This window comes from Rhinopithecus roxellana, chromosome 10, assembly GCF_007565055.1.
Source record: "Rhinopithecus roxellana isolate Shanxi Qingling chromosome 10, ASM756505v1, whole genome shotgun sequence".
Taxonomy (NCBI): Eukaryota; Metazoa; Chordata; class Mammalia; order Primates; family Cercopithecidae; genus Rhinopithecus; species Rhinopithecus roxellana.
The window spans coordinates 92,440,298-92,467,949 of NC_044558.1; the positions used below are offsets into that span (position 1 = coordinate 92,440,298).

Sequence of the window (27,652 nt, forward strand, 5' to 3'; positions counted from 1 at the left end):
CCAGAGCCACTCTTGTTTAATGGTGGCACAGCCTGCAGCCTGGTTCCTCCATCAGGGCGCTGTGGGCACGGCCCTGAGGTGAGGGACAGGCCTGGGGTGGGGTGGGGTGGGGGCCTTAGGCAGAAGCATGGGGGCTGACCCTCTGCCTGACATGGAGAGAGGACATTCAGAACCCTCCAGCCACAGATGGCCAGAAACTTTGGTTTGTGTTTGTTTTCAAGTTTCTGTCCTCAAGGAAGCTGTCCAGAAAGGGAGTCGAAGGGACTGCTTCCTGAGGGAGCAGAGGGGCCAGAGCTGGGAGGAGCAACGCCAGCCGGAGACAATGCCCAGACAAAACTCACCAGCTCCAGGGCCACCCGTGGGAATGCAGCTGGGAGGAGGTGCTGGAAAAGGCTCCTCCCACCCCCATGGGAGCCCCAGAGTCTGACCCCAGGACCTTCCCAAGCCCCCAGGAAGGAGAAGCACGAGGAAGGGGTCCCAGAGGTGGGAATGAGATCGAGAGAGCAGCAGCAGGAAACAGAGAAACAGAGAGTGGGAGATGCAGGGTGGGCAGAGGAGACTCCGCGGTATCCACCCACCTCAGGGAAGAGAGGGAGTCAGTTCTGAGCCCCATCAGGTTCGTGCCCCACCCTAGGAGGAGATGATTCAGACCCCAGATCAGAGAACAAAGCCCCCAGAAGGGGCTGGGGTTGGAGGTCCGGTGGCCTTGAGACGGGGTGGCCCTGCCGAGGGTCAGCAGGGGTGAAAGCAGCAGAGCAGGGACAGAGCCTCAGTCCCACGAAACCTTGACAGGCGCAAACTTCCAGAGGTCTGGCTGGCCCATGTGCAGCAGGCCACTGAAGGGCGAAGTACTCCACTGGAACGGGGGCACCTGGTCCCACGTGGGACCGCTGGCAGCCAGCAGGCCCAGGATCCTGGCCAGCGACATGCTGGTCACCTGGGGACAGGGCAGAGCCGCAGCTGATTAGGCGCCCTGGCTTGCCCCAATCCAGGCGCCCAGCCTCCTACCCTGACCTTGACCCCACAGCCCAATTCGTTACTGTCACACTTTTTTTTTTGAGTCTCTGCTCTGTCACCCAGCCTGGAGTGCAGTGACATGATCTCAGCTCACTGCAACCTCTGCCTCCCGGGTTCAAGCAATTATCATGCCTCAGTCTCCTGAGTAGCTGGCATTACAGATGCCCGCCACCATGCCCGGCTAATTTTTGTATTATTAGTAGAGATGGGTTTTCACCATATGGGCCAGGCTGATCTCAAACTCCTGACCTCAAGTGATCTGCCCACCTGGGCCTCCCAAAGTGCTGGGATTACAGGTGTGAGCCACCATGCCCAACCCATACTGTCACCTTTACTGTGACCCCAACCACAGCCCAATTCCGACTGTGATTCCTGCCCCGCCATCAGCTTTGCCCCAACCTGTCTCCTCCCCCAAACTGGTGATGGTGACTCCCCCCACCCACAGCCCTCAGGTCCCCAGCCTCCAGGCCTAGGGAGGAGGCAGCACCTTCACGTCGATGCCCCCATGGGAGCGCTGGCGCAGGGCCTGGAAAGGGTAGGAGCCATTGGCCGGGTTGAGGTCGGAACGGGCAGAGATAGCGTTCTCCCCATTGGGCTGTGGGTCGCAGGCTTTGCACAGTGACAGAGGGTCATGGAGGAAGTCATTGTACCTGGATGGGGAAAAGGAGGGAACATCAGTCATCCCAGGAAGGAGAGGCTAAGACAGGGGCCCAAATCCTCACGGGCAGCCCAGTTAACAGCTGCCAGCCTTCAGCCTGATGAGCCCCTCCCACTGCACACTGCCCCCGACAGTTCCTCTGCCTAAGGCCCGGACCCTTCACCTAAGTCACTCTGCCTCCATTATTCAGCTCTCTGCTCAGGCACCCATCCTCAGGGAAGAACTCCATGCCACCACCCCAGCCAGGTGAGGCACCCGCTTGTCCCTGGATAGCCTCTCTTGGAACACAGCCATCTTTACACATTGACACCAGTGCAAGAACTTGATGGATTTCTGCACCACCCAAGAGACAGGACAGTGGGGCACAGGTTTTCTACCTGTTGTTTCTGGTACCAAGCATAGTGCCCAGCAGTACAGGTCACTCAAGAGATGTCTAGTATCCTCCCTTAGCTATGGGGACTGTGACAGGACCCAAGTGGAGCACGGCCACCGAGCTGCTGCACTGGTGTCCAACATCTGACCACCCCCTCCTGGCCCACTGGGGCTGGCGGCAAAGTTTGAATGAGTTGGTACAAAGAGCACACAGGAAGTTCTGTGTTCCTGTGGCCTCCCTCTCCCCAACCCACCACCCAACCAGCACCTACCTCATCAGCCTGACCATGGAGTCCATGTCTTGTACCAGTGACTGGTTCCGCCGGAAGATCTGGGCCCGGGGGCTCCCGTCATAAGAAAACCAGTCCCCATACTGGGCCACTAGGGCCTGCAGCCCACTGGCATTGAACACAGTCTCGAAGGACCTGCCGGGGACAAGGATGGTCACCCATGACCCCCACTGGCCTCACTTAGCCAAGGTTGTGGCCAGGGAGGGGAGGGGCAGTCACACCAGGACATTATCACTTACAACTATGACATTCGGACCCAGCGTATTGGCTCATGCCTGTAATCCCAACACTTTGGGAGTCCAAGGGGGGCAGATAACCTGAGGTCAGGAGTTCGAGACTAGCCTGGTCAACATGGTGAAACCCCATCTCCACTAAAAATACAAAAATTAGCCAGGCACGGTGGTATGTGCCTGTAATCCCAGCTACTCAGGAGGCTGAGGTAGGTGACTCACTTGAACCAGGAAGGCAGAGGTTGCAGTGAGCCGAGATTGCGCCATTGTACTCCAGCCTGGGCGACAGAGCGAGACTGTCTCAAACAAAACAAAACAAAACAAAACAAAACAAAAAAAACTATGCCATTTGAGATAAGAATAATGTCTTCCATTTGTGCTGGGGGGTGGCTTGGTGGAGTGGCCAAGCTTGGGTTCGGGGGCCCAAAAGACAGGGCTTCAAATCGTGCCTTCAGTCTGGGTGCAGTGGCTTACACCTGTAATTCCAGCACTTTGGGAGGCCGAGGCAGGCGGATAACTTGAGTCAGGAGTTTGAGACTAGCCTGGCCAACATGGTGAAACCCTGTCTCTACTGAAAATAGAAAAATTAGCCAAGCATGGTGGCTGGCGACTGTAAGCCCAGCTACTCAGGAGGCTGAGGCAAGAGAATCGCTTGAGCCCAGAAGGCGGAGGTTGCAGTGAGCTGAGATTGTGCCATTGCACTCCAGCCTGGGTGACAGGGCGAGACTCTGTCTCAAAACAAAACACAAATCCTGCCTTCACCATTCGCCAACAGGGGAAACTTGGGAAAGTGAGGTACTTTCTCAGGGCCTCAGTTTCATCATCTGTGAGATGAGAACAGGAACTCTAGTGACCACATGTGGCAGTTTTAAGAGTCAAATGAGAAAATGCAGGTAAAGTAAGTAAGCCTCAGGAGGTGACGGCTGTATAACCCAGTAAGGCAGATCCAGTCAGAGACCCTGGCAGGGGTCAGTCCCTGAGCCTGGCCATCCCACACCACCCTGCTCTGGGTGTTAGAACCAGAGGTCACATGGATGCTGACCTAAGCCACGCAACTACACTGCCAAACTGTCTGGGCTCTCCTGGCCAGAAAAGGGGGTAGGCTGGGATTCTTCGTTCTGTGGGTTTAAAAATATTGCCTAGGAAGGAGCTGGGCAAGGAGTAAGGTGGATGCCCTGGAGGGTGACGGGGAGCGGGGTGAGAAGGCACGCACGGTATGTTGTAGCTGGCCCAGTAGGTCTTCTGGTAGAGTTCCGAGGTTTTGTCGGCCACCACCACCATGCCGCTGAGACCGAGAAGAGAGATGGGGTGGAGGTGATCAGAAGAGGGGCTCCTGTGGGCACTGCCCTGCTCGGGGAGCCCTGATTGCTCCCCATTGGCTGGGGGAAGGATTAAGTCCTGAACTTCAGCCCCCACCAGGGACACCTTCTCTTGCAGCCACAACCTCCTGAGATCATTCCCTTACTGCACAGTGCCAGCATGGCTCTGGGCCTTCACCCTGGCAGTCCCCTCTGCCCCGAGCCCCCACCCCCTCCCTCCCAGGATACGCACGGGATCTGCTCCAGGATGGTGAGCACCCGGCTCCCGGGGCTGGGCCCACCCGGGATGAACGCCTTATAGTCCACAATCATCCACTGGTTGTTATACCTGCCGGGCAGGGGGAAGGAGGATTGAACGGAGCCTGGGGCCACCTCCCCAGCTTTCCCTGCCCCACAGTGTCCCACTCAGCTAGGAATCACAGGAAGTGGGCCTGGGGGTGTCCAGCCATTCAACTGACACCCTGACACTGCAGCATGACCAGGTATCCACAAACTCCTCTCTCGTCATGCTGCTTGACTGTTCCAGAATATTCTATGGCTCCCTAGGTCAGTTGCTCTGCTGGATGTTGTAAGACCTGCACTGCCCAGTTCCAGTGTCTCTGGCTCACAGGCCCTGCCACCCACCCACGTCCACCTCCTCAAACAGCCCTCCCCACTGTCCCCTTGAGAGTCTTCAGGTTCCAGGTGCTCTTCCTGTACTGCCACCAAGGCACTGCTTCCTAGGCTGAGGAGCCTGCAGGGGAGGGGCAAATCCTTTCCTTCCCTAGCCTCAGTCTCCCCATGTATGAAACAAAGGAGGGCATGGGGTGTGTGGCCCGGGTGCCACATCTGGTCCCTGGGGGTCTGAGTGTTAAAGGGGAGGTTGGTCTATTTCTTGGTGCAGGGGAAGCCACGGGGCCAGAAGCCCACTCACGTGCCGCTGTTGAACCTCTTGAAGATGTCTGCCCAGGTGGCCCCATCCGAGGCCAGGCGGTTGGCCACAATGTTGCGTACCCACTCCAGCACACAGCCCCTGGGCCGCACATACTTCCATAGGGCTGGGTTCTTGTTGCCAATGGTGGTCTCCAGTGTTACCTGTGGGAAGGTCAAGGGGACCGTTGCATAGCCTAGGCATGCTGCCACCAAGTGGCAGTACTTCATCAGTCATGGCTCATAGTTGTTTTTTTTTTTTTTTTTGAAATGGAGTCTCACTCTTGCCTAGGCTGGAGTGCCATGGCAATGGCATGGAGTGCCATCCTAGTTACTAGGGAGGCTGAGGCATGAAAATTGCTTGAACCTGGGAGACGGAGGTTGTAGTGGGCTGAGATTGCGCCACCGCACTCCAGCCTGGGAAACAGAGAGCCTATCTAAAACAAAAAACAAAAAACAAAACCCACAAAAAACAACAACAAAAAAACACCACCACCACCACCACCACCACCAACAACAACAACAAAAAGCTGAAAACAGCTCAAAGATAGCCATATCCATAAATGTGATTTTTAATTTTCTCTTTAAAGAGGAAAAAAAGGGCTGGGCACAGTGGCTCAGGCCTGTAATCCCAGCACTTTGGGAGGCCAAGAGGGGCAGATTGCTTGAGCCCAGGAGGTCGAGACCAGCCTGGGCAACACGGCAAAACCCGTCTCTACAAAAAATAAAAAAATTAGCCAGGCATGGTGGCAGGCACCCATAGTCCCAGCTACTTGGGAGGTTGAAATGGGAGGATCGCTTGAGGCTGCGGAGATAGACGCTGCAGAGAGCTGTGGTCATGCCACTGCACTCAGGCCTGCATGACAGTGTGAGATCCTATCTCTGAAAAAAAAAAAATCCTGAAATTTAGTATTTCCTTCCACTGTTAACGTGACACACCACAATGGTATTAGCAGTCACTGGGACTGTCACTATCAGAAATCACAGATGTTTTTCCATCAGATTAACAAGGCTGTACATACCTTAAAGTATCATTCATGCACCTTGCTTCTTCTAACTTACGGTATTTATCACACCTGCTACTGGATCTTATTATTCAGTGTGTTAATAAAGCAACACATATATACTAAAAGTTTACTTATGTTTTGATAACTATATTTCACTATAATTAGTTTCCTCCATAATCTTATACATTTTGGTTTATGCATCTAAAAACACTACTCTGCCAGGCACAGTGGCTCACACCTATCATCCCAGCACTTTGGGAAGCTGAGGCAGGAGGATCCCTTGAACCCAGGAGTTCGAGACTGGCCTGGGAAATATAGTGAGACCTCATCTCTACAAGAAATGTAAAAATTAGCTGAGCATGGTGGCATGTGTCTGTAGTCCCAGCTACTCAGGAGGCTGAGGTGGGAGGATCGCCTGAACCCAGGAGGTGGGAGGTTGCAGTGAGCTGTGATCACACCACTGCATTCCAGCCTGAGTGACAGAGCGAGACCCTATCTCTATGAAAAAAATTAATAAATAATAAAAATTAAAACACTATTCTGAGAAGAGGGTCACCAGCTTCCTGGACTGCCCAAGGGGTTTATGGCACAAAAACGGTTAGGGACCCTGATGGAAGTGAAGTTTCCTGCCTGGACCCTTTCCTGGTAATCAGGTGGAACCATTTCATGTGTCCCTCCCCAGCTGCCTCAGCCCCCTTCCCCACCTGGGCCACAGCATGGGGGTTACCTCACCCACTGCCTGGCCCTCTCTTGCCTCATTCCACACTCAGAAAAAAGCAAGGGATCAGACAAGAAGAAGAGTCCCTGCCCCTCCCGTCCCCGCAGGCAGCTGGCGTTCTCTGTGCTAAGGGTGTTTTTCAGAGTGATGTTTTTTCTCCTCTGTAGCGTTGCCCTGGAGATCAAAGGGTTCACTTTCTCAGCGAGGAGTTCCAGGGACAGATTTCTAAACAAGTCTGGACCCCAGCCAGGAAAAAAGATGAAAACAACACACTGTAAACAGCCTCTATTCAGCAAACCTGGTCAGGTCAGAGGGGCTCTGAGGAAAGCAAGAGGGAGGCAGGAGGAGAGAGAAGCGTTGGGGATGCAGGGGCACAGTTATCCTGAATACATAAAAACAAGGGAGGTCACTGAGGTCAGGGATAGTCCCAAACATCCCCAAGTCCAGCCTTTCCTGACAACCAGGGTTACATGCAGAGTCCCAGGCCATCTGCAGGTTCTGGGGGCCCTGTGCGGGGCCTGGGGGTCTACATTTAAACACGCCCTTGTGGTGGTCCAAGTCCCCAGAGCAGGGGAAGGGCGAGTCTGGGCTCTGAATGGCAGGTGGGGCAGCATCCACCTGGTCCTCCGCTGCACCCCTAGCTCCTACATGGCACCCAGCACTGGGCTGCAGCCTGGTCCCCACTTGCTGCAGGAATCAATCCTGCCGGCTCAGAGCCGCTGTGTGACAAACACCCCAGGAACAGAGGAGACGAGAGAAGGGGACTCACCAGCCCGTTGCCCAGGATGTAGAAGTCGTCACAGGAGAAGATGGTGCCGGGGTAGGAGGAGAAGACCAGCTTGTTGCCGGGAACCAGCGGGGAGTCCCCTGTGCGGGAAGAGCGAGCCAGGGACGCTGGTCAGACAGGCCCAGGTGGAGGCCCCTGTACCCTACCTAACAAGACTCAAGTCTCCAGGTGGGGCACAGGCAGGCCTCTGAGGAAGCCCCCACTGTGTCCTTTTTGACATTTAGCAAATGAGGTCATCGGGCATAGAAAAGTGTCTATGTGTGCAAGTAAAAATAAAAGCCAGCAGCAAAACTTCCACAGCTGGCCCTCCATGTCCTTGGGTACCACAGCCTTGGATTCAATGGACTGAGGACCAAAAATACTAGGGAAAAAACATGATTAAAAAGAAACAACACTAAAAAAGAATATAAATTTTAAAAATACAGTATAACAACTATTAACATAGCATTTACATTGTATTAGGTATTATAAGTAATCTAGAGATGATTATAGGATATGGAGGATACGCATAGGTTATATGTAAACAGTCGGCCGTGTTATAGAAGAGACCTGAGCTTCCACAGGGGCTCCTGGAGCCAACCCCCTCCCCAAAACCAAGGGACAACTCTGTGTGTGTGTGTGTGTGTATGTGCGCCCACGTGTGCGCGTGCATGTGTGCGCATATGTGTGTGTGTGTTAAATATATAGTCAGATAGATACATAAACAGATATTTTGTTCACTGGACCCTTTTTTTTTTTTTTGAGACAGTTTCGCTCTCATTGCCCAGGCTGGAGTGCAGTGGGGTGATCTCAGCTCACTGCAACCTCCACTTCCCAGTTGTAAGTGCTTTTCCTGCCTCAACCTCCCGAGTAGCTGGGATTACAGGCCCACCCCCTGCAGGTACCCTCACTCCTGCCCTAGAATTCCTTCTACCTGAAGCCTATCCCTTGACAAGTACTAGTCTGGTTTTACGCACTGTCTCCGGCAGGCCTCCTGTGACCTCACACTTATGCTGGGAGCTTATTACCCCTGTGATCTTATAAATTGACTCCTTACAACCGCCCTGCATACGGGGGTAGGGAATTATCATCTCCACTTTGCAGATAAGGAAATCTGAGACTCAGAAAGGCTAAGTAACTTAGCAGAGGCTAAACAGTTAAATGGCTGAAGAGGGATTTACCCAGGCTTCTTCCCTCCAGTGCTCCAGAGTTCTGTGTGTAGCTCTCTGAATTATCCTTTGTGTAATTTTTTTGGTTTGTTTTTTGTTTTTCATGTTTTTTTTTTTTTTTTTTTTTTTTTTTTTTGGAGACAGAATCTTGCTCTGTTGCCCAGGCTAGAGTGCAGTGGGGGGATCTTGGCTCACTGCAACCTCTGCCTCCTGGGTTCAAGTGATTCTCTTGCCTCAGCCTCCTGAGTAGCTGCAATTACAGGCATCCACCATCACGTCCAGCTAATTTTTGTATTTTTAGTAGAGACAGGGTTTTACAATGTTGGGCAGGCTGGTCTCAAACTCTGACCTCAAGTGACCCACCAGCCTCGGCCTCCCAAAGTGCTGCAATTATAGGCATGAGCCACCACATCCAGCCTGAATTATCTATTCTATATTAAGTCTTTGCACTTTAAAAGAAAGGGACCACTAGGCCGGGCACGGTGGCTCACGCCTGTAATCCCAGCACTCTGGAAGGCCAAGGTCAGGAGGCCAGGAGTTTGAGACCAGCCTCACCAATATGGTGAAACCCTATATCTAAAATTAGCCAGACAGGGGGGTGCGTGCCTGTAGTCCCAGCTACTCAGGAGGCTGAGGTGGGAGAATAGCTTGAACCCGGGAGGTGGAGGTTGAAGTGAGCCAAGATTGTATCACTGCACTCCAGCCTGGGCAACAGAGTGAGACTCTGTCTCAATAAATTAAAACAAAGAAAAGAAAAGAAAAAAAGCACAGTGGGACCCAGCACAGTGGCTCACATCTGAAATCCCAGTGCTTTGGGAGACTGAGGCAGGAGTATCACCTGAGGCTAGAAGTTTGTGACCATCCTGGGCAGCACAGCGAGACCCTATCTCAAAATTAATAAATAATTTGAAAATCAAAATGTGTAGTGGACCAAAAGGCAGTACCAGCAACTCTCCAAGGCAGCCTAGTGGTCAAAAGAAGGAAGTCGCAAATAATTCACATGGTATAATCTGAACTACGCTTTTTAAAAAACTCAGCAAACATTTTAGAGCAGTGAAACTCTTCTGTATAATACTACAATGATGGGTATAGCACCCCATTCCATGCATGAAGCCCACCCTTGCAAAATTTTTTGTTTTTTTGAAATGGAGGCCCACTTTGTTGCCCAGGATGGAGTACAGTGGCACCATCTTGGCTCACTGCAACCTCTGCCTTCACAGTTCAAGCAATTCTGGGGCCTCAGCCTCCCTAGTAGCTGGGATTACAGGTGTGCACCACCACACCGAGCTAATTTTTGTATTTTTAGTAGAGACGGGGTTTTGCCATGTTGGCCAGGCTGGTCTTGAACTCCTGGCCTCAAGTGATCCACCTGCCTCGGCCTCCCAAAGTGCTGGGTTTACAGGCATGAGCCATTGTGCCAGGCAAGGTACATTTTTTAAAGTCTAGGAGAAAACATAACCAAATGTTCACAGAAATTTTCTCTTTTGGGTTGTGGAATGTTCGAGTGATTTTCATTGTGAGAGTGTTTTGGTGGATTCTCCAATGTTCTATAACATACCTGTATGACTTATACAGTTTTTAAAAGCTATTAAAATTTTAATGGATAAATAGCAATGAGAATGATAGACCTATAGCTACACAGTAATACAGATGAATCTCACAGACATGCAGAACAAATGAGCACACACTACACAATTCCATTCACATGACATTCAAAATCAGGCAAACCTAACCTACACTGTGAGAAATCAGGATAGGCAGTTGGATCCCTTGACGTTGGCTGTTCAAGACCAGCCTGGCCAACATGGCGAAACCCCATTTCTACTAAAAATACAAAAATTAGCTGGGTGTGGTGGTGTGTGCCTGTAATCCCAGCTACTCAGGAGGCTGAAGCAGAAGAATCGCTTGAACCCAGGAGGTGGAGGTTGCAGTGAGCCGAGACTGCACTACTGCCCTCTAGTCTGGGTGACAGAGCAAGACTGTTTCAAAAAAAAAAAAAAAAACCAGAAATCAGGATAGAGATGACGCTGGAGTGGGGGTGTGTCTGGAAAGGGATACGAGAGAAGCTTCTAGGGGCAGGGAATGTTCTGTTTCTCCAGATGAATGCTATATACAGGTGTTCCATATGCAAGAAATTCAAGTTGTACACTTACAGTGTACACGATTTCCTGTATAAATGTCAATTTAGAGTTTACTTAAATTTCAATGAATGGACATTAGGTTGTTACCAAACCACTGTGACAGCAGGACTTGCTTATACACACCCCCCATGCAGAAGCTGAAATGTCTCTCTAGGGACAGACTGGAGTCGGAGAATTGCTGGATCACTGGAGTGACAGATTTTGAATTTTATTAGATGCCAGCTGGATTCCTCTTAAATGTAGCTGTGCCAATGCATACTCCCATCAGCAATGAATAAGGCTGGACACTTCCCCACCTCCTGGTCCCATCAAGTTTTTACATTTGGCCAAGAAGGAGATACTGCAAACATTTGGCAGTGGTATACCTGGGGTTGAGGCTGGGGCCTAGGATGAAGGATATGGCACTATAGAGGACTTTGACCTTGACTGTAAACTGTTTTTTTCTTTATTAGAGACAAGGTCTTGCACTGTCACCCAGGCTGGGGTGTCGTGGCGTGATCACTGTTCACTGAAGCCTCGACCTCCTGGGCTCAAGCAATCCTCCTGCTTCAAACTCCCAAGGCGCTGGGATTATAGGGATGGGCCACTGTGCCCAGCCAGTTTTCACATTTAACAGGAAGAATGTATTCATGCACTCCTTGCAATTGGTTGTTTGCAAAAACAGCTCTAATTCTTCCCATGCCTGCATCCAAGCCATGTGCAATGTGACTCTGCAGTTCCTCACAGCAAATGGTGGAGCCTTTTCTCCCATCTCTGGAGTCTGGGCTGGCCACCTGACTTGATTTGGGTAAAGAATGCTGTGTCAGCCAGGCACGGTGGCTCACATCTTTAATCCCAGTACTTTAGGAGGCCGAGGTGGCTGTATCACCTGAGGTCAGGAGTTCAAGACCAGCCTGGCCAACATGGCAAAACCCCATCTCTACTAAAAATACAAAAATTAGCCAGATACAGTGGCACGTTTCTATAATCCCAGCTACTTGGGAGGCTGAAGCAGAGAATCACTTAAACCTGGGAGGCAGAGGCCACAGTGAGCTGAGATTGTGCCACTGCACTCCAGCCTAGGCAACAGAGCAAGACTCTGTCTCAAAAAAAAAAAAAAAAATGCTGTGTCAAGCCAGGTGTGGTGGTTCACATCTGTAATCCAAGCACTTTGGGAGGCCAAAGTGGGCAGATCACTTGAGGTCAGGAGTTCAAGACCAGCCTGGCCAATATGGGAAACCCCTGTTTCTACTAAAAATACAAAAATTAGCTGGGCATGGTGATGCACGCCTGTAGTCCCAGCTACTCAAGAGGCTAAGGCAGAAGAATTGCCTGAACCCTGGAGGCAGAGGTTGCAGTTAGCTGAGATCACGCCACCGCACTCCAGCCTGGGCACCAGAGCAAGATTCTGTCTCAAAATGAAAAGAAAAGAATGCTGTGTCAGTTTCACCAAGGCCTCAAGAGGCCTTTACCACATCCTGCCCCGATGCCACACGAACAGGCCTGTGCTCACCTGCTGCTGATGAAAGACCACACAGCCCAGCTGTCCCCATCACCCTGGCTGACAATCAACCCTAGGCAGGAGAAGAGGCCATCCCAAGCCAGCCAGCCCACCCCAGCTGACCTGCCAGCAGACTGCAGATGCATCAGCGAGCCTAGCCAAGATCAGCCTGGCCCAGCCCAGAAAACCAAAACCACCCAGCTGACCCACAGAGGCAGGAGCAAAAAAATACATAGTGGTTATTGAAGCTGTTGTTTAAAATGTTGGGGTAACTTGGTAAGCAGCAATAGGTAAAATAAAAAAGGCAATAAACATGTAAAACAAGATGAACTGGTTGGGTGCAGTGGCTCACATAAGTAATCCCAGTACTTTGGGAGGCCAAGTCAAGAGGATTACTTGAGCCCAGGCGTTTGAGACAAGCCTGGGCAACATAGTGAGACTCCATCTCTTAAAAATAAAAAAATTAAAAAATTAGCTGAGTGTGGTGCTACACACTTGTAGTTCCAGATACTTGGGAGGCTGAGGCAGGAGGATAACCTGAGCCTGGGAAGTCAAGGCTGCAGTAAGCCACGACTGCCACTGCACTCCAGCCTGGGCACCAGAGCAAGACACTTGACTCAAAAAGAAAAACAACAAAAACAAGATGAACTCTTGGAATGTCCCTACAGTGACTCTGTGTGTTGGGAGGGTTTCCAAGGCCCACAACTCCTAGGACCACTCCCCACGTGCGTGCCCACCTACTCGTTCATCCCCCAGACACACCCACACCCACCTACCCCGGGGGCCTTCCCGGAACTGGAGCCAGTACTTCTTGATGACACGCAGCATGTGCTGGTAGTTGTTCCAGGTATTGTGGGCAACCAGGAGGTCACTCTGGCCAGGGAGCAGCTTGATGAGGGCGGAGCAGGAGCCGGAGCCCAGAGAAGATTTGATCTTGGTCTTGTTCAGAGCCAGCTCCAGGTCTTCCAGGTCCCCAGACAGCTGTAGCAGGCTGAGGAGGGCCAGGGCACCAGAGGGTTACCATGCCTGCTGTTTTGTACCCATTTTGTAGAGGAGAAAGCTGAGGCTCTAGGAGGTAAGCTGACTGCTCCAAGGCCACAGAGCCAGGCAGTGGCAGGGTTGATGCTGGAACCCAGGTCTGTCCGACTATGACTGTGTGGCCCTTCTTCCCACCCTGTCCACTCTGGGGGTGGCACTTACAGGAACCCCAAGGGTTTGATGGTGAACTTCCCAGCTGGGAAGCTCACACGGCCTTCGTAGCTGTCCTCCAGGCCTTTCAGCTGCAGGAGGGTCAGCCGCACCTAGGGGAGGGGCAGGGGCAGAGGGAGGGTGAGGCCTCTCCTCCAGGCTCACACCTTCTCCTTCAATGGGAGGGGCTCTGGCCTGGGGGTTCAGACAGAGCAGGAGGCCCAGGGGTACCCTCCAGACTCCAGCCAGCCTTGACTCCCCCAAACTACCACCCACCCCTCCATGATGAGCACTCTCCTGCTTTCAAGGAATTAACTCTATGTCTCTGCCCTGTGTTAACCCCAAATCAGCCCCACTTAAGAGCCTAGTTTAAAAGCCATCTCTTCTGGGATGCCTCCAAGCCTAGCCTGGCCTCTGGCCAACTGCTCCTGTTCTGAGTTCAGTACTGACTGTATTGCTGCCTCGGGCACCTATCTCATGCATCTGACTTCTCCCTATCATCATTCTTTTGCCTCAACACCCTATAACCATGAAGTATTATCAGTGTGTCCCTCATGGGGCCTTGGCCAGGCACACTGGGCACTTAGTAAGCATCTGCAAGATGGATGGGTGGGTTGTTGGATGGATGGGTGGGTGGACGGACGGATGGGTAGGTGGGTGGGTTGACAGGCGGGAGGTGGATGAGTGGGTGGATAGATGGATGATGGATGGACAGATGGGTGAATGGATAGATGAATGGGTGGGTAAATGGATGGATGGATGGATGGATGAGTGAGTGAATGGATAGATATGTAGATGAGTAGGTGGATGGGTGGGTGGATGGATGGATGGATGGATGGGTAAATGAATGGATGGATGAGTGAGTGAACAGATGGATAGGTAGATGGGTGAGTGGGTGGATGGGTGGATGCATGTATGGGTGGATGCATGGATGGATGGATGGATGGATGGATGGATGGATGGATGGATGGATGGATGGATGGATGGATGGATGGATGCATGGGTGGTGGATGTGCAGAAAGGACAAGTAGATGGGTTGGTGGTAGAAAAGCCTGTCTTACGGTGTGAGTAGGTGGGTGGGCGCACTGTGAGAAGTTCTACAGAGGAAAATGGTGCAAACCTGGCCTAGGCTAGGCAGACATGCTAACAGGCATTGATGGCCACTTTACAGAGACAGCCTGTCGTGTGTACCTCACAGTAAACACCTGACATTTTCCAGGGAATCCATAAATAACTGACTGTTCCAATGAAGGCCTGGCCAGTGGCCCAAAGGCAGAGCGCCTGCCTCGGCCTCTCCGTTAGCTGCCAGCTGATCAGCAGCTCGCTCAAGGAAAGAAAAACAAAGTTTACCGTGTCCAGACTTTCGGGGATTTTCTGGTTTTCCCCTTCCCCTCTTTCTCATACCGTCTTTACCTGCATCCAATGTAATCAATCTACCAAGCAAGTATACAAGTAAAACGCCATGTGTATGCAAGTAAAACACCGTGCTAACAATTGACTATTTGTTTTTGGTCATTCTTTGACAGTAGGTAGGCTAGGATGGATGGATGGAGTTCCAACAAGTGGACAGGTGGAGACTGGGCAGATGGATGAGTGGCAGGTCGGCTAGGAGGGATGGAGATGATGATGGACACAGGGGCGGTTGGGCAGCTGGACATGCCACAGGGCTGGCCAGGACAGCAGGGGACAGGATGGCTGGCCAGCTGGAAGGTCCCTCCCACCGAGCGTGGCAGCTGGGCTCACCTGGTGCCAGTAAGCTGAGTCTGGATTTGACTCCATCTCTTCCTGCATCCACTCCAGGTTGGTCTCCAGGAAGCTCTTCAGCCTCTCACAGTAGCCAACTTCGTACTCAAAGGGGCCGCAGTAATTCACCACCGTGTTCATCCAGTGCATGTAGATGAGCTGCGGGGTAGGGGGTGGGCAAGGTGGGGGTGGGCAGCTGGGGTGCTCTCTTCCCTGAGAGCCCCCACCCAGGCTGCCCCAGAGTGCAGGCTGCTGGTGTGGCCACCTGAGCCCTTGTTCACGCTGTCCTGTCCCTGGAGGCTCCTCTCCCTGCCCTGCTCTGCCCCCACTAGGGACCCCAGACCCCTGGAAGTTGCCCTGAGAGCCTTTAGCCTGGAAAGCCTATAACTGATGGCACTACCTCTGCTACTGGGGACCCCAATCTATATGCACGTTCAGTTAGTCAATCCATGAATGTTTTATCTGAGTACCTATTATGTTCCATTCTAAGCACTGAGGACACAGCAGGGAACAAAACAGCAATACCCCTGCGGACTCCACTGGGCAAGAGAATGCCGTGCCAGTTTCACCCAGACCTCATGTGGCCCTCTGCACTTCCCACCAAGATGCCACCTGCATGAGTCCAGGCTCGCCTGCTGGGGGACAAAAGACCACATAGCCTGGTCATCCCCGTGAGTGAGTGGCAGCATTCACTGTCTCAGGATTGATGGCTTCATGACCGCTGCTCCATCACCATCTCACTGAAACACATCCAAATCCTGTTCATCCTTCAAGGCCCACTAAGACACCACCTCCTCCATGCAGGCCTGCATGACTTCCACAGCATTTCCCCACTGCCTGTTCTATACCATGTTCTGGGCTGGGATCAGGGGACATAGCTGGGGACAAGACATATTACCACCCACAAGAAGCCCACAGGCTGGCGGGGGAGGCAGCAGGGCACACCAGTTAGGAGCGAGACATGGGTTAGACAGAGCTGAGGTTGAATGGTGCCTCCTCTGCAGACAGGCTGGCTGACCTTGGGAAAGTAGTTTCACCTCTCTGGGCCCAAGCCTGCCCATCCATCCAGGGAGGTACACATGCTTCCCTCAGAGGTTTAGGGTGAAGGCTCAGTGAGACATTGTGGGCAAAGTGCCTGGCACATGGGCCTGGGATTCCTGACATGAGAGCCACTTGTGCCCTTGCCTCAGTGTCCCCAGGAGGCTGTGAGCCCCTTGAGAGACTGAACCATGTCTCATTCACCACTGAGCACACAAAACAGCCCTGGCCCAGCATCTGACCACTTCCTCAGACACTAAGGACCCAGAGGGCCACCCACAGCTGTGACTGGGTGTCAGAAGGAGCAGCGTGAGTTTTATAAAACGGTGTCCCACTGGACGCTGTCCTCCGTGACGTGCTCTTTCCCCTTCACCTCCAGGCATCTCAGATTCATTCATTTCCACTGCTCTGTCATGCTGCACTGTGCACCTCCACCCGGTTAGCCATTCACCTGCCTGTGGTGTTTTAAGGACTCCCACTTTGGGGCTGCTTTGAGCACCTCATGCACATCCGTGGGTCACCTCTAGGGTATACACCCAAGTAGCAGGGCTGCTGGGTCCTAGGGCACATGCAGGTTCAACTCCACAAGTTGATGTCAAATTATTTTCTAACTTGGGTGACCCAATGCATGCCTCCATCTGCAGCATGGGAGACGGCTGTCACTCCACAGCTTTGCCTATTTCTTGTTTTGTTTTTTGGGTGGTTTTGTTTTGTTTTTTTGAGACAAGGTCTCATTCTGTCACAAGGCTGGAGTACAGTGGTACAATCCTAGCTCACTGCAGCCTCCAACTCCTGGGCTCAAGCAATCCTCCCTCCTCAGTCTCCCAACGTCCTGGGATTACAGGCAGGTGCTCTGCCTTTGGGCTGCTGGTTAGGCCATCAATGGAAAAGTCAGTAATTTATGCATTCCCTGGAAAATGTCAGGTGTTTACTGTGAGGTACACACGACAGGCTGTCTCTGTAAAGTCATCATCAGTGCTGGTTAGCATGTCTGGCTAGCCTAGGCCAGGAGGCTCGGTACCTGTAATCCCAACACTCTGGGAAGCCGAGGCAGGCAAATCACTTGAGGTCAGGAGTTTGAGACCAGCCTGGCCAACATGGCAAAACCCCATCTCTACGGGAAATGTAAAAACTAGCCAGGCATGGTAGTGCATGCCTGTAATTCCAGCTACTCCAGAGGCTGAGGCATGAGAATCATTTGAACCCAGGGAGGCAGAGATTGCAGTGAGCTGAGATTGCGCCACTGTACTCCAGCCTAGGCGACAAAGCGAGACTATGTCTCAAAAAAAAAAAAAAAGAAAAGAAAAAGAAAATTACACTAGGTACTATCTGATACACAGAAAAAATATATAACATATTCTAAGTTATGAAGCATGATAATAAAATGAACATCCAAACTAAAACCTAGAATGTTACTGATACCATTGAGCATCCCCTAAGCCCCTGCCTCCTCTACCCCTAGAGGCACCCACCACCCTAAATGTGGTAGCTATCATACCCTTTCATTCATTCATTTATATTGAGATATAGTCAGCATACCATAAAATTCACCATTTAAAAATGCACAATTTGAGGCCGGGTGCAGTGGCTCAAGCCTGTAATCCCAGCACTTTGGGAGGCCGAGACGGGCGGATCACAAGGTCAGGAGATCGAGACCATCCTGGCTAACACAGTGAAACCCTGTCTCTACTAAAAAATGCAAAAAAACTAGCTGGGCGAGTTGGCGGGCGCCTGTAGTCCCAGCTACTTGGGAGGCTGAGGTAGAATGGCGTAAACCCGGGAGGTGGAGCTTGCAGTGAGCTGAGATCCGGCCACTGCACTCCAGCCTGGGCGACAGAGCGAGACTCCATCTGAAAAAAAAAAAAAATGTACAATTTGGCTGGGCACAGTGTCTCATGCCTGTAATCCCAGAACTTTGGGAGGCCGAGGTGGGCAGATCACCTAAGGTCAGGAGTTTGAGACCAGCCTGGCCAACAGGGCGAAAGCCTACCTCTACTAAAAATGCAAAAATTAGGTGGGCGTGGTGGTACGCATCTGTAATCCCAGCTACTCGGGAGGCTGAGGCAGGAAAATCACTTGAACCTGGGAAGCAGAGGTTGCAGTGAGCCGAGATCATACCACTGCATTCCAGCCTGGGTGACAGAGGAAGACTCTGTCTCAAACAACAACAAAAAAAAAGTACAATTCATGGTTTGTAATGTATTCATAAAGTTGTGCAACCATCACCACTCTCTAACTCCAGAACCTCTTCATCATCCCAGAAAGAAACCCCATATCCATCAGCAGTCACTCCCCACAAGTCCCTGGCACCCACTAGTCGGCTTTCTGTCTCTGTAGATTTGCTTATTCTGAACATTTTATATAAATAGAATCACACAGTATGTGCCCTTTTGTGGCTGGCTTTTTTCGTTTAGCATGTTTTCAAGGTTCTTTCATGTTCTGGTATGTGTCAGTCCTTCATTCCCTTTTACAGCCGAATAATGTTGCATTGTATGATAGATCACATTCCATGTATCCATTCACCGGCAGCTGGGCATTCCAGTTGTTTCCACTCCCTTACTTTTGTTAAGCTACTTTTACTGCATGCGATGAGTCCCTGAATAACGTATTATTTTGCTTTACTTGTTATTGAGCTTTATAAGAAGTCAGACAATATCAGAAGTGGGTGAGAGCCAGGCGCAGTGGCCGGCCCCCTAATGTAATTTTCTAAAGAATACGTGTCCACTTTTTTTCCCCAAATAGATGGAGGGCTATGGCAGGAGCTGGGGGGCCTACTCTGCACACATCTCAAAAGCATGCTGGGGAACACGCTGGTGCGGGTGGGGGAGGGTGGGAGCCCCATGTCCCCACCTTGGCCCTTACCTCCTCCGACACAGCAGCCTCCACCACGCCGGCTGCGTAGGCCTGCAAGCTGTCATTGTATCCACCACTCGTGCCCAGCTCCAGAAAGGCCCACCTGGAGGGGAAGGAGGGGACAATCCGTCAGTGGCAGAGGCCCCCAGCTAGACACACGGCATCTCCAGGCTTACACTATGAAAATGACACAGTGGTCAGTAGACGCTCACGTGAATGTCCGCCTGTCCATCTTTGTGAGCTTGCAGGATTAAATCCCTCCAAGAGGAACTACTGACTCAAAGGGCACATGTATTTTTGATTTTTGTAGATATTGACCAACAGCCTCCCCCAAAAATGCAGGACCCATCTACTTTCCCTCACCCACAATAACACCAGCTATCATCCACTGAGGATGAGATGTTAGCTCTGTGTCAAGCCATGTTCTAGTCACTTTCATGTCTATTAACTCATTGAGTCCCTGTGATAATCCTATAATCCTATAAGGTGGGCAGAGTTATCGTCCCCATCTTGTCCCTCTTGCAGAAGAGGAAATTAACACAGACTTATGTCACATGCCACCACCACCCCTATGTCCATGCCCTTTGCCACGAGACTACAGTCCTCCACCAATGGCCAAGTATCCTTCCCTGCTCCTTCATTTGGGCTTGGTTGTGTCACATGACCTGCTTTGGCCAATGGGATGTGGATGGAAGTGACAGCGTGCTGGTTATAAGATTAGCCTTCGGGAAGCCTTACTTGCCCCTTTGTGCCTCTGCCATCACCATGGGAAGAACAAGCCCCAGCCAGCCCACTGGTCCCAGGGATATGAGAGCCACACAAGCACACCCGGTCTGTAGAGCTGCAGCGTGAAGTAGAGCTGCCCCAGCAGCCCCACGAATCCATGAGGATTAATGTTGTTGGGTTTAAGCCCTTGGGTTGGGGCTGGTTTATCACACAGCACTGCTGCCCAATACTAGCGGATACACCTGAAAGGTCACAGAGTTGGCAGGGGCAGGATTCACTTCCAGGCAGGCTGGCTCCCACTCCTCTAAGGAGCGCTTCTCAACCTCTGCTGCATATGCAGGTCACCCGAAGGCCTGGTTAGAAGGCAGATTCTGATCAGTTCTGCGATAGGGTCTGAGACTACATTTTTTTTTTTTTTTTTCCTGAGACAGAGTCTGGCTGTTCCCCAGGCTGGAGGACACTGGCATGATCTCAGTTCACTGCAACCTCTGCCTCCTTGATTCTATTGATTCTCCTGCCTCAGTCTCCGGAGTAGCTGGGATTTCAGGTGTGAGTTACCACACCCAGCTAATTTGTGTATTTTTAGTAGAGACAGGGTTTCACCATGTTGGCCAGGCTGGTCTTGAACTCCTGGCCGCAAGAGATCCGCCCACGTCAGCCTCCCAAAGTGCTGGGATTATAGCCACTTTGTTAAGCTACTTTACAGTAGCTTAAGGCCACTGCGCCACGGTGTTGTTTTTTTTGTTTTTTTTTTTTTTGAGACAGCATCTTGCTCTGTCACCCAGGCTGGAGTACAGTGGCATGATCTTGGCTCACTGCAGCCTCCAGCCTCCCAGGCTGGGTGTGGTGGTGCGTGCCTGTAGTCCCAGCTACTCTGGTGGCTGAGGCATGAATCGCTTGAACCTGGGAGGTTACAGTAAGCTAAGATTGTGCCACTATACTCCAGCCGGGGTGACAGAGTAAGACTCTGTCTAAAAAAAAAAAATTATTCCAACAACCCTACGACATGGGTTTTATTCTCCCCATTTTACAGATGTAGGGAACCGAGGCTCCCACATAACACAGTGAGATGAAGTGATTTGCCCAAGGTCACACAGCAGGTAAGCAGCAGAGCTGAGACTAACATTCTTGAGTGCATGCTCTGCGCCTCTAACTCAACTCAGGTTTGTGGGGGAGTGTTGGGGGCAAGGAGGTATAGTTCTTATCAAATGCAGGTGACAGCCATGAACTTTGGGCTAATGCTTCACATATCACAGATAAGGACAGAAAAAAACTAAGATTTTAAATTTCAAGGACAATGGAAGACAAAGAGTTTGGGTTTGGGGTCCCTCCAACTTGGTCTGAATCCCTGGGTAGATCCCTTCTTGGTTGTGTACCTTTGGGCAAACTGCTTTACCTCTCGGGGCCTCGGTTTTCTCATCTGTAAAACGGGCAGAGTGACTCCCCCTTCAGAGGACTGCTGTGGCATATGCCAGGAGAGAACACACATTATGCACTCACTAAGTATTTGTCTCATCAAGAATCTGAGAGGTGATGGCGCAGTGGCTCATGCCTGTAATCCTAGTGCTTTGGGAGGCCGACGTGGGAGGATCACTTGAGGCCAGAAGTATGAGACCAGCCTGGGCAACAAAGTGAGACCCCCCTCTCTACAAAAAATACAAAATAAATTAACCAGGTGTGGTGGTGCTCGCCTATAGTCACAGGAGGCTGGGGCTAAGGTGGGAGGATTGCATAAGCCCAGGAGGTCGAGGCTGCAGTGAGCTATGATCGTACCACTGTACTCCAGTCCAAGCAGCAGAGCAAGATGCTATCTCATTTAAAAAAAAAAAAAATCTGAGAGGGTAGGAGTTTGAGGAGACCCGATGAATGTGATGATGGGAGGAAGATTATAACAGGGCACAATATGCAGATCCCTCATGATAAAAGCTGGCAGTGGATCAAAGGAGACCTTGGACAAACTGCATAAAACCAAAAAAACTGCAGTCACGAGCTCCAGTAGTAACTGAGTGGCCAGTGGCCTCCTCCAGGGCACACCTTCTAGCAAGGGTAGGCTCAGCCAAGGCCTCGGCACTGAGGCCCCGGAGACGGGCAGCGAGCGGTTAGGAACCCATTCCCTGGCCGGATGCTCATACAGCCCTGCAGAGATGGGCATAAGGGCCCTTCTTCACAGCAGGACTTTTCTCCAAAGCCAGAAAAGATGGGCCTTCCGGAAACGCCCACCGTTAGGGGCCTGATACAATAATCACACACGCCGTGGCAGACTGATGTGCTGATGAGCAAAGAGGTCAGAGATGAAGTTCAAACAAAAGTAGAGAAGTCCAAATGGTAGCCACGGCTAAGCCCATATGTAAATGCATCACACACCACATATGCCTCTACATTTATATATATGGAAGAAGGTTTAGGCCTCTTTATGCACAGAAATTTCTGGAAGAACGAGCTAAAAGGCCAGGCGCGGTGGCTCATGCCTGTAATCCCAGCACTTTGGGAGGCCGAGGCGGGTGGATCACAAGGTCAGGAGATGGAGACCATCCTGGCTAACACGGTGAAACCCCGTCTCTACTAAAAATACAAAAAATTAGCCAGGTGCGGCGGCCGGCATCTGTAGTCCCAGCTACGCGGGAGGCTGAGGCAGAAGAATGGCGTGAACCCAGGAGGCGGAGCTTGCAGTGACTCGAGATCGCACCACTGACTCCAGCCTGGGCAACAGAGCGAGACTCCACCTCAAAAAAAAAAAGAAAAAAGAAGCTAAAAATGTTTATCTAGGAAGAACGGTAGGGAGAGGTTTTTACTTCCCATATCCCATCCCCTCTTTCTAAACTGCTAGAAATTTGTTTTCTTTTGTTTTGTTTTGTTTGAGATAGGGTCTCACTCTGCCACCTAGGCTGGAGTGCAGTGGCGTGATCATAGCTTACTATAGCCTCACCTGGACTCAAGCAATCCTCCCACCTCAGCTTCTGAGAGGCTGGAACTACAGGCAGGCACCACCATGCCCAGCTAATTTTTTATATTTTTTGCAGAGACAGGGTCTCACCAGGTTGCCCAGGCTGGTCTCAAACTCTGGGCTCAAGCAATCCTCCTGCCTCGGCCTCCCAAAGTGCTGGCATTACAGGTACAAGCCACTGTGCCTGGTCAGAACACTTTAGAGTGCATCTATAACTAGATGTACTTATTAAAGACTACTCTTCAGCCAGGCACAGTAGCTCACACCTGTAATCCCAGCACTTTGGGAGGCTGAGGTGGGCAGATCACTTGAGATTAGGAGTTCAAGACCAGCCTGGCCAACACGGTGAAACCCCGTCTCTATTAAAATTACCAAAAGAAAAAAAAATAGCCGGGTATAGTGGCGCACACCTGTAATCCCAGCTACCAGGGAGGCCGAGGCAGGAAGATCACTTGAACCTGGGAGGCGGAGGTTGCAGTGAGCCAAGATCATGCCACTGCACCCCAGCCTGGGTAACAGAGCAGCCTATCTCAAAAAAAATAAATCAAATGAAGACTACTCCTTATTCAGAGACTATATCCTTTCTGCTTGTTTGCTCTAAAATTGCCAGTCTTTTATGAGATAAACACTGACAGGGGTTGACAAATATTGCTCTTTGTTTTTAATGCACTTGCTTGACAAAAAGTTGGCAGCCGTAGATCTGTTTCCTCAATTTTTTTTTTTTTTCCTGGAAAATCTATGGGCTGCGATTTCATGCCAGGGCAGCTAATGTCTCGAAGATGACTCAAGAGTCTAATCAAGGTGCCTCTTGAAAGAAGCCACATTTGAAAAAGTCGGACCACTGATATGAGCAGGATGCCACAAATATCTCACAAATATCAGCACCCCACTTCCGCAGTGTAGTATGGCCTTGGACGCTCCCCATTATGTGGGATGCCCCCCGTATCTGTGTCTATCACTCCTATCTCAGCCTAAGTTTTCTTTTTTTTTTTTTTTTTTTTTTTTTGAGACAGGGTCTCACTCTGTTGCCCAGGCTGGAGTGCAGTAGCACAATCACAGCTGGCTGCAGCCTCAACTTCCCAGGATCAAACGAGTAGCTGGGACCACAGGCATGCGCCACCACACCCAGCTACTTTTTAAATTTTTTGCAGAGACAGGATTTCACCATGTTGCCCAAGCTGGTCTCAAAATCCTGGCCTCTCGCCATCCTCCTGTCTCGGTCTCCCAAAACGTTGGGATTACAGGCATGAGCCACAGTGCCCGGCCTCCTTTCTCATTCTCGATGGTATAGATTCATCTCTTGTGATTGTTCGAAGAAACAGCTGGGCCTGCCGGGCGCGGTGGCTCAAGCCTGTAATCCCAGCACTTTGGGAGGCCGAGACGGGCGGATCACAAGGTCAGGAGATCGAGACCATCCTGGCTAACACGGTGAAACCCTGTCTCTACTAAAAAATACAAAAAACTAGCCGGGCGAGGTGGCAGGCGCCTGTAGTCCCAGCTACTCGGGAGGCTGAGGCAGGAGAATGGCGTAAACCTGGGAGGCGGAGCTTGCAGTGAGCTGAGATGTGGCCACTGCACTCCAGCCTGGGCGACAGAGCGAGACTTCGTCTCAAAAAAAAAAAAAAAAAAAAAAAAGAAACAGCTGGGCCTTATTTATCCATTTTACTGGACTGGTTTTGCCTGCTGGTTGGTGGATTTGGGATGCTTCCCCGTTTACTAATCTGTTAATTCCCCCTTATTTTGATTCACTGCCTCTCTCAATGGGATGGTGATTTACTTTAAGCAACCTCATCGATAAGGTGCTGGTCAATGGGATCAGATCAGGGAAGGAAGACAAAGTAAGGTTGGAGGATACAGCTTCCCCAGGACCAAAGCCAGAGCTAGACTGAGGCAGGTTCTGCTCCTAATGACATCTCTGATCTCCAAGCACCAAATAAATCCTAAATGTTTCCAGGCTGTGTGGGGGTGTTGGCCCAAAGTCAGATATGGCACAACTGAAAGAAGGTACCGAGCACAGTGGCTCACATCTGTAATTCCAGCATTTGGGGATGCTAAGGTGAGAGGATCACTTGAGCCCAGGAGTTCAAGACCAGCCTGGGCAACATGACAAGACCCCTGTTACTAAAAAAGAAAATTTTTTTAATTAGCCAGGCATGGGGGTGCGTATCTATAGTCTGAGCTACTTGGGAGGCCGAGGTGGGAGGATTTCTTAAGCCCGGGAGTTCAAGGCTGCAGTGAGCCGTGATCACACTACCGCACTCCAGCCTGGACAACAGAGTGAGACCCTGTCTCAAAAAAAAAAGAAAAACAACAACAACAACAACAAACCTTTTTTAAAAACTAAAAAGACAAAGGATTATGGAGTAGGGAGAATTTATCCTGATAATCCCAGGATCCCCAGTGGCAAAATCTGGGGATTTCACCAGGAAGGAAGAGGCCTCCCAATTCTGAGTGAACAGAGGCATCAAATCCTTGCCCCCACCCTCCAAAATAAGACACAGAGTTCCCCACAGATCAGAGATTCTGCTCATCAGGAGCCAGGACACCCCCTATGACTTTCTTTCATCTGACCCTGAGTCCTCAAGCAGCTGTCTCCGAGGACTTCAGTTTCCTGCCTATAAAAAGGGGCTCGCTGTATGGTTTTCCCCACATCAGAGCCTCAAGTGCTGGCAAACTCAAAGGGAAAGGGGCATGTGAGCATAAGAGGAGCGGACGAGAGAGGGTGCCGAAAACAAGCCAGAAAGGCCGAGATGGGCACATCACCTGAGGTCAGGAGTTCAAGATCAGCCTGGCCAACATGGTGAAACCCCATCTCTACTAATACAAAAATTAGCCGGGCGTGGTGGCACACATCTGTAATTCCAGCTACTCGGGAGGCTGAGACACAAGAATCGCTTGAACCCAGGGGGCGGAGGTTGCAGTGAGCCAAGACTGTGTCCCTGCACTCCAGCTGGGCAACACAGTGAAACTATGTCTCAAAAAATAAAATACAAATAAAAATAAACAAACAGTGCTTTCTGTGACCCCAGTGAATTTCCATGAGCCTTTTGGCCCTACCTTTAGATGAAGGAACAGGCTCAGAGAAGTGAAGGGATTTGCCCAAGGTCACACAGCAGAGGGGCTGAGCCTGGAAGAACTTTCCATCCAGCACAATCAAGGAAGCCTTCTCTCCACTTCCATGTTTACCATAGTCAAGAGCAACACAGCCCAGCAGGGGCCTCCAGAGGCCAAAGCCCCCTGCCCATGCTGGGCCTCGCTCCTGCCCCTCCTCTCCTGCACAGTTCTGTCATGCCCTCTTGATTCTGCTATGCAGGGCCAAAAACATGAGTGAGTCAGCAAATAATGGGTCACCAGATCCCAGAGTCCCGGTGGCCCCCGAGGCCAGCCATAAAGCTTCAGTTCCCTCCACAGATGCCAGCTCACTCTGTGGCCTCATCTCTCTGGGAGCCTTCCCAGATTGACCCCCACCCAGCGCCCTTGTGCCTGCAGCTAATATCTCCCTCAAATCTCACATCTGTTTGATGTACCCCCCAAGTACCACCAGAATGGGGGTGTCCTCGGCATCCTGTGTCTCCCCAACACCTGCAGAGGTCAATGCATGCCAGCAAAATGCATAGGGGCTGCAGTGAGAGGAGGCCCTTTCTGCTGCAGGGGGCACAGTGGTCTGAGCACAGACCACATCCTGCGCATATCCTAGTGCTAGGGTTCCCTAGCATCATCTGGGCACTAGGATATGACGGATGCACGCTGGGTTCCCTAAGATCCCCCAGCACAGCCTGGATCCAGCACCTGGGCCCTGCTGACAAGGCTTTGAAGCTGATCCTTCCCACTCCCACTGACTCTGATTTCCCTTCTGCTGCTGTCTGTCTTTCCCACTGAGTAGGGACCCCCACCTTGCTCAGTTGTGTCCCTAAGGCCAACCATCAGGATAATAAATAAATGAATGGGCACAAGCCCTTGTACAGAACTTGCAGCACATGATCACCCAACTAGAGCGCATCCTCAAAATCTGGGCCACAGATGGGGAAACGGGAGCCCAGACAGGCGGAGGAGTTAGGTGAGACTCACACATCAGAATTGCCTGCATCCCAGCAATAAAGATGGAGAGCATGGCTGCCAAACACAGCATCCAGCCAAGGACTTCCCCTTGGACCAGGACACAGAAGACAAGGGAGGAGCAGAGCCCTAGCAAGGTACTAAATGGGTCTATGTGACTTTAGGGACCCTCTGCTTTTGGACTGGCCTGGAACCCAGGTTCAGTCCTGCTGCCCTGGCACTGGAAGGGAGGCAGAGGGCTGGCACCCACGAGCAAGCCACAGCCAAGCAGGTGAGAGTTAGCCTCCTGCTGAGTTCTCATCATCCCTCACGCCTGGGGACAGGCGCTGGCCTCCATGGGGTGAGGGGGCAAAGTCTGGGGAAGAGAGCTGGTCCCCGTGGGGATAGAAGTTACCCACCAGCCATGGACCTGGTCCAGATGCAGGCACTGCGACCTCGGTGGTGGGGAACTGGCCTCTTGGGGACAGAAGTACTGTCGCCACTGGATGAAGGCAAGGATAGGACCCATGAGGTGAGGGATGCCGCAGTGGCCCCCTCCCAAATAGGGGACCTGGTCCACAGGGCGGTGCTGCAGCCTCGGGAGTAGCTGACCCCCAGAGAAACAGGCGCTCCCACCTGGCAAAAGGCCGGTCCTGGTAACAGGAGAGGTCTGGCACCACGCACCCCCTCCCCCGATGGCCCCGCGTGAGGACAGGCCAACCCTTACCCGGTCTCGCGGATGGCGTTGGTGAGGTTGGCCCAGGCCACGGCATCAGGGTGGCGGCCGTCCACCAGAAGCAGCTGGCCCGTTGCGGCGTCCAGGAGCACCGAGCGGTTGCGGGAGGCTGGGGTGACGGGCCCATCGTGCGCCCAGCGGCCCCCCGGCGCCGGGATCGCCCCCGCCAGGCCGCTCAGGAACAGCCCTACCAGCAGGGCCAGCACCAGGGCCAGCGCCAGCGCCCGCGTCAGCGCCCGGGCCAGGGGGCTGCCGGAGGAGCAGCACATCTGGCCCACCATGACTGCTCAACGCTGCGCGCCGCAGCCTGGGT

General features: G+C 51.7%; 1 protein-coding gene across 1 annotated transcript; it reads right to left on the reverse strand.

Annotated features, from left to right (window-relative positions):
* Positions 1–27,652, reverse strand: PLBD2 (phospholipase B domain containing 2). The gene is made up of 12 exons (XM_010368773.2): positions 27,331–27,652; positions 18,908–19,001; positions 15,008–15,166; positions 13,277–13,377; positions 12,853–13,067; positions 7,290–7,387; positions 4,800–4,960; positions 4,119–4,214; positions 3,781–3,852; positions 2,320–2,472; positions 1,505–1,667; positions 1–937 (listed from the first exon to the last, which is right to left on the reverse strand). Exons 1-12 carry the CDS (start codon positions 27,618–27,620, stop codon positions 770–772), a joined length of 1,770 nt encoding a protein of 589 aa, XP_010367075.2. The 5' UTR covers positions 27,621–27,652; the 3' UTR covers positions 1–769.